The sequence below is a fragment of the Penaeus japonicus genome, unplaced genomic scaffold (assembly GCF_977035675.1).
Source record: "Penaeus japonicus unplaced genomic scaffold, GWHDUDI00000001_assembly GWHDUDI00000008, whole genome shotgun sequence".
Lineage (NCBI taxonomy): Eukaryota > Metazoa > Arthropoda > Malacostraca > Decapoda > Penaeidae > Penaeus > Penaeus japonicus.
This window is the reverse complement of record NW_028234410.1, coordinates 21,411,506-21,419,005: the sequence shown is the minus strand read 5'-3', so window position 1 is coordinate 21,419,005 and position 7,500 is coordinate 21,411,506. Positions and strand designations below refer to the sequence as shown.

The following is a 7,500-nucleotide window of genomic DNA, read 5'->3' as shown; positions in this document are numbered from 1 at the left end:
TGCGTGTGTGTGCGTGTGCGTGTGTGTGTGTGTGTTAATGTGTATGTCTATATGTATGTACACATGCATGTGTGTGTGTGTTTAGTTTGAGTGAGCATATGGATGAGTGAGAGAGCAAGTGAGTGTGAGAGTATAAGCTTCTGAATGTGTGTGTATGTCTGTAAGTGTGCATATGTGAGTGAAACTTAATGTGTGTACATACATTCCAACAACAAATCAGCAATAACCTGATCATTCCTTATAAAGGATTTGATGGTTGCTTCATGCAAAGGGTTCATATTTATAAAATTTACAGAGAAAAATACATTTGCAACCTCATGCAAATATAGCAATTCTAGGATGCAAGTACTCAGAAAACCACAAATCTGAATACGCCATGCATGGTTCGTTCCAAATTGATCTCATGGTTTATTCAAACATAAACTAACAAAGTCATTCACTTAGAATAAGCAAAACATTGACCACAAGTGCATAAATTTAATTCAAAATGCTGTATAAAGTAATGGTTTCTTTATCAATGGGACAGCAGACATATTCTAAGCTGGCTCTGTGTGGAAGAATGGATTTTAGAATTAAAAGAAAAAAAGGCATGCTAAATGATTTCTTTTCCCACAAGACTGTCTGAAAGAAAAGAGAGAAAATACAAAAAAGAAAGAAAGACAATAAATTGCATTATTCAGGTGAATAAGTGTACCATCACCATCACAACCAAGACAATTTTTGCTTGTTTTGGGAAACAAAATTTTTATACAAATATACAAAATCAAATACTGGTATCATGAAATAATAAATATGAAAATACATACCTACATACAAACATACATACACAGAAAAACATCCAAACTAACAAACAAATACACATATAAACATACACACACACACACACATTCATATACATATACATATGCATACACATACACATACACATACACACATTATATATATATATATTATATATATATATATATATATATATATATATATATATATATATATATATATATATATATATGTATATATGTATATATGTATATATGTATATATGTATTATGTATGTATATATATATATATATATATATATACATATATATGTATATATATGTATATATATGTATATATACAAATATATTATGCATATATACATATATATACATATATATATATATATATATATATATATACATACATATATATACATACATACATACATACATACACACACACACACACACACACACACACACACACACACACACACACATATATATATATATACATATACCAACACTTATATGCATATACATAAATACATATACATATGTGTATCTATGTTTTCTTCATGCAACAAACACAACTAAGGATTTCATGTTATTATTAACCCATTGAGGACAGGGTGCTTAAACCCCTCGTTGGCTGAACAACGGGCTCAAAACAATCAAGTGCTTGTTTGCGAGGTAACTGGCTATTAGTTAAATTATTTCATTATGCTTGCTGTGTAGTCATGTTCCCACAGTCTAATCGTTTATTCAAAGGTATGAAATAATAAGCATTTCAGCCAATTTTGGAAGGTATGAATGCTTTGCATCTTTCCCATACCATTGAGTGTTGTAATATGTCTAGTATTTACAGTATGAAGGTAGACTAAACCATAAACTGTCACCTCATACTGACACCCGTTGACAGGCCAAAGACATCAGCTATGGGTTAATATAACTATCAGATCTCTGAAACCTACTTTCCTAGAGATTGAAATTTCCTCTTGATATCAGCATGATGAATAAATATACAATTCTCACAGAGATTCTTCCCAAATATGTTATCTCCATACGTAAACAATGTTCATGAAGATCACTAATAAGCACAATGTACATATATTGCTAATTGTATCCTGATTCAGTTAACCCATTCACACCGGCTGACATGCTGACACGTTTCGTGGTTTTTGGGTCTAACGCAGGCGACAAGATATTTGGTCAAGGCCAGTGCTTGGGCTGAGCAAGCGGACAGCCAAGGCTCGCGGCTAGTGCACCCGAGATCCCGAGGCATTAGGCTTATGCGTTCGAAAACCCCAGCATTCCGACCATTTAGAGCCGGAATAGCGTGAATGGGTTAAAACACATTTTAGTCATATCATATAAACAAAATATTTACAATTTTACTGTTGCCATGGGATAACAATTTTTAAGGAAGTATGCATTGCAGAATAAAAAAATGTCTCATATTTTGTTAATTCTTTCATATATCTCCTTGGATATATCACATTATCAAATCCTGACATACATTCAAACAAAATAAATTCGTAATAATTCTCGCTTCATTGATTTTCTTGCACTTTTCTTTCAGGAACCATAAGTTTATTTTTGCCATAATAGTGCTGTGATGATAATTAGCATTTGGTTACACACAGTTACACAATAGATTAAATAGATAAGTTGTAATTTCAACAATTGGAAAAATGCAGCACAAAAGTCATCTCACCCCTTGAAATATGCCTATTGCAGAAGGGTTAAAAATGTAAATGTGATGGCTGCATGAACCCATTTACTGATTTCATAAAAACTGATTTAAATGTCCTTCACTATAAACATTAGCAAAACCAATTTCCTCCCATTTTTCATATACTGGAAATTATTATTTTTTTCCTATCTTACACTCTCCCTCTCACTGATTAATCTACATCATATCTTTAGTGTATTATCCAAAAAGATAATACTTTAGCAAAATGTACCATAGAAGGTAACGTGCAACTATCATAGAAACGGTGAATGGGGTAAACTACACACTAAACTTAATTTTTTAATGAAGACAAAATTATTTTCAATAAACTAATTGGAATATTTTATCTTATACAGAAATCAATCAATATATAAAAAAATTACTATCTTTATTGATTATCCTGTGATACTTTCTTCTGATCTACAGAAAGCAACAAGCACATTAATTTCTACTGTGGTCAGCAACTAAATTTTGTGCTTTTTACTAGCATTGGCACAGCAGGAATTGATGAAACACATAAGAAATTAAAGGCCAATTGTAAACTATTAAAGTAATCAACTATTAACAAGACATCAAATTACTCATAAACAATAATTGCAATGAATATATATGCATTCATTTTAAAAATAGTTGGATATAATAATTACAAAACAAAAGAAGACTCACAATTAGTCAAATTAAAAAAATAATAAATCAATAATGAAATATGGCGTCAAAGACTGCAAATTTGTCAATGAGGCAGCTGCTACAAAGGAAGACAAAAGAGCAAATTATTCCTCTGTAAGTGGGTGATAACACCATAATGGCCACAAATGTACAGGGGGCCAAAGTGAGACATAGCAACTACATAACAAACTTAAGGAGCAGATAGAGGAGGTATTCATGGCATCATTCGGCATCTACAGACAACACCAAAGACAAGAACTGGACATACACTTGGCAGGAGTGGATCCCTGAAGTCTGAGAGAGTTGAGGTTCAGGTTCAAATTGAGGAACGTAGGTCGAGCTGTAAAACCAATCAAGGTCATGTTAGCATTCCCCCTAAATTACAGAGGGAAAAGAACTGTTATTGTGAATTGGTAATTTGCAAGGAAAAACGAGAAGCCAACAAATTATATGACCCATGTCTCACCAAGAAATAATGAAAAAGTCTACATCCACAAAAAGCATTAAGGATTTAGGGACTAGCCCTTAAAAAGTAAAGATGAATACAGCTATTTCAAAACCCAACCTGGAAAGGAAGATCAGTGAAGTACAATCATAAGCTCTGAAACTTATACTTACTCATAAACTACAGGAACTTATTCAGAAAAGAGTATATTATATATCACTGGATACCACAATCAGTGTATACTGTGACCTTAAAATTAATAAAACTAACCATCAAGAGTCCATTGGCATGGACTTGGCCTATTTTTTTTTTCTACATGTGGTAATGCATAATGTGCCAACAAGAAGACAGTGAATATTTTACATTTAAATTTGAAATATTCACAGATATTCTCCCTTATCTGGCAAAGCTATCAACTTGGAATAATCCAAAAGATTTTTCATAAACACATCACCACTGAAACACATTAAAACTGTTATCCTAGAATTTTTACACAAGAGTATCAGTGTCACCTGTGCACAACAAAATAATTCCAACTTAGTATCTGGCAAAACGCTACTGGAGAAACAGCACTGCTTTAAGACATCAATAATCATTACATTCCTACTGTGTAAGACAGATTGAAAAGATGACATCATTGTTGTTGGAGTATTATGCTTCCATAATTTTTTTTCAGTTACCCTGAAATATTGTATTTTTTCATTACTGTTAGCTGTCATAATTATCAATTGTTCATTATCAAAATATTTACGTAACTTTTTTCATTCATTATTAGTTACAGAGAACAATCAGTTTATATCATAACAACATTTATACAAGGTTTTAAACAGAGAATTAATAGTTATTCAGAGTTATGGCACTTTAGTTACAACATTTAATTTATCCAAAATCTCTTTTTCATATCAAACAAAACTCGCACATGTAGACAAATGTTTGCCATGTCGACAGATGGGAAGGGATGGAGAGGCACAGACTCAGTGACTTAATATAAAGGAAGACTTTTTTATAACTTTGTGAAACATCAAGTCATTATAAGGAGTCATACTCATACATAAAATTTCATACAGCATTATTCCATAGGAAAGATATCACTCTGAAGAAAATAGAGAAAAGTTCTATCTCTGACAAGGGAGCACTCATTCCTATGGCTTTAATGTCTTTATGAAGGAACACAAATGAGGTTTAATCATTGAAAGCTGAATGAACTTTAGCATATGCTGTTTGATGTACATTTTCAAAACACAGATGTCATGTTTAGCTTCTTTTCTCTGGCCTTTTCTGCATTTTTCCTGCCTCTTCCTACAACTAATATGAACAAAGTTGAGTTATGAATTTGGTTACTAAGACTTATAATATAGCATGAATAGAAAGCACATTAACTTAGAACAACACTGAAAATGAAATACCCCCCAAAAATAACAAACCAATAAGGAATCCAAAATCCATTCTATTTTAGGAAGACTGACTTTAGATTAGTATTTTTCTCTAAAAAAAATACACAATAAAATATCAGTGATCACAATAAAGATGATAATAATAATATATACATTGCACTTCTTCACTCCAAAACCCTAGCCAATAGTTGCAATAAAGTATTACAGCAACTGTTCGGCTGAACTTAAATTTACTTGGAAACTACAGAAATGTTCTTATCCATTTTTCCCCTTTTAACAATTTGATGACTGGAAAGGAAGTATCTGGAGAGTCTCCATCTTTTCATGTATTTTGTATATGAATTAATTATTCTCTTTCATTGAATGAAAATCACCTACGTGAATTGAACACTCTGCAAATTCTATCACTTCCCACATAAAAGATGCATTGATTCACTAACTTTCTTGCATTATCTTACAAACTCTGTAAACCCCTTTTCAACAGAGAGTCATTCAGAAAAGCCTTGACTTTAATATTCAATAGGCCCTACATTACTTCTTAGTTTAACACATATCAATACACACAAAGTTCCTTACACAAGATATGTAACTGACAGGTGTCAAGTTCTATCTTCTTCAAAATTTCATCTAATTCTGATGAAGATAGAACTCAAAACATATTAACCCTCTCTGGACGGGTGGTACAGTATTGTGCCAGCCATTTAATTGATTTAGGCCTAATAATTCGAAAGCCCCGGCATTGTGACATTCAAGGCTAGAATGCCCCCGTCGTGAATGGGTTAATTACATCTCTTGTGCTATGAAGTTATCCAGTTTCATTCATACCTTTTTTCTACATGTCACAATAAACATTGTTCACATTCTATCTATTACCTAATTTCTTTTCTACTCGACTGTTAAGTATCAACCCAAACCCAATTGTGTTTATCATCTGGTCAGTTATACTATTCATGAATGCCATTAATGATCTTCCTTCATCCTCACCCCTGCTTGATTAGGAAAAAAATCATATATCCCAATATGAATTATATTTCAAAACTATGATTGCAATCATATTTCAGGCTATATTTCAGTATATCAGTCTACAATTAACACTGACTGACATTGATTTCAGCCACCTTCCTAAAGTATATTCTATAATCTAAAACCCTATACCATAAAAAAATATATCACATTTTGTAGAATGCAAATAAAATCTATATCTCTATCTATAAAGGTAATGGGCATAAGGCTATATCTTGCACATACAATGATGCTGCTGATTCTGGGATTTAAAATCATCAGGCAGAGGGACTTTATAATTGAGTATCAGAGAGCAACATGATGTTCATACTATTTGTTATCTAATGTGAACAAATCTGTCTCAGGGATTGTTTCTGTAAATGTCCATTTCTTTTAAAAACATCACTTATATAGTTATAGTTTATATGTTTTACTCTGATACACAGACTGCTGGAAAACAGAATGAGAAGCCATACCATATAAACTGTAAAAGCATCCAAAATTAGGTAATACATAATGCAGAGGCCAGATTGTAATGTCTAAGGATTATTCTAACTGTTCCCCACAAGAACTTAGCTGAAACCTAGTGAGTAGGAATACTTTGAAAGAAAAAAGAAATTTCAATACCAGATAACTCAACTTAAGGATGGCTTTATGATAGCCATAATACAGCTTTCAGATCACTGTCATATATGATTGATTGGTTGCATTCAACTTTCTATGATTAACCTACAACACAAGGTATGCAGTAGTCAGCAACTGGAGCAGTGGAACATCTGTGGAACAAGCCAGGTGCAGAGGAATGAGCTTGTGAAGGTCAAAACTTATAAGGCCGTACCATGTTTGAGCCCTTGAAAGCACCAAGTGTGAAAGAATAAATTTTTTCAGTATGTTTTATTCTTCAGTAAACTGATGTCTTCCAACTGGACGTCAGCAGGAGCAATCTTCTACATCACTAAAAAGGCTTATATACTGTATGTATAACATTTAGGAAGGCCTAACTTCTCTTCGCTTTCACACACAATAAAACAAAATTTCCAAAATTGCACGCCCCAAGATAAGTGTACTAAAATCCCATTTGCACAGCCCTAACAACAAACTATTGTTATTATGTGTCAAATAAAACAAATTAAAACACTTTAGACCCCTATGGATACTCACACAAGCCAAACGGTCTCTCACTAGGCCCAGGTAAAGAGTACCGATGTTTGCTCTTGTCTGCATGGTTTGGTGTGGGTGCAGAGGACAACTGTGCATTGAGGTCCATCACACTACCTGAGCGTGTGACTCCATCCAGTCCTCCATCCAAGCTCCCGAATAACTGAAATTATCATTGGCTTAAGTTAGATACAATTTTATGGCAGTTGTGTATGATAAACGTGAAAAAAGGGAGATAAAGAGAAAAAATAAGGAAACAGTAGTCCTTCCCTGCTTTGTCCTGTAAATATTACTCGGTATCACACCAACACAAGAAAAATTTATATTGTCAACACAAAG

At 32.8% G+C, this 7,500-nt stretch overlaps 1 protein-coding gene across 9 annotated transcripts in view; it reads right to left on the bottom strand.

Annotated features, from left to right (window-relative positions):
- Positions 1 to 7,500, bottom strand: part of Khc-73 (Kinesin heavy chain 73) — a 283,596-nt gene that overhangs the window by 11,650 nt on the left and 264,446 nt on the right. For 7 of the 9 annotated variants that reach the window (XM_043005522.2, XM_043005523.2, XM_043005526.2 and 4 more), the window contains 2 exons: positions 7,165 to 7,324; positions 3,431 to 3,502 (listed from right to left, as the gene is read on the bottom strand). In XM_043005522.2, the coding sequence (XP_042861456.1) occupies positions 3,431 to 3,502; positions 7,165 to 7,324 (232 nt within the window). The remainder of the gene's footprint in view (positions 1 to 3,430; positions 3,503 to 7,164; positions 7,325 to 7,500) is intronic. The other 2 variants (XM_043005527.2, XM_086539239.1) reach the window with 1 other exon arrangement.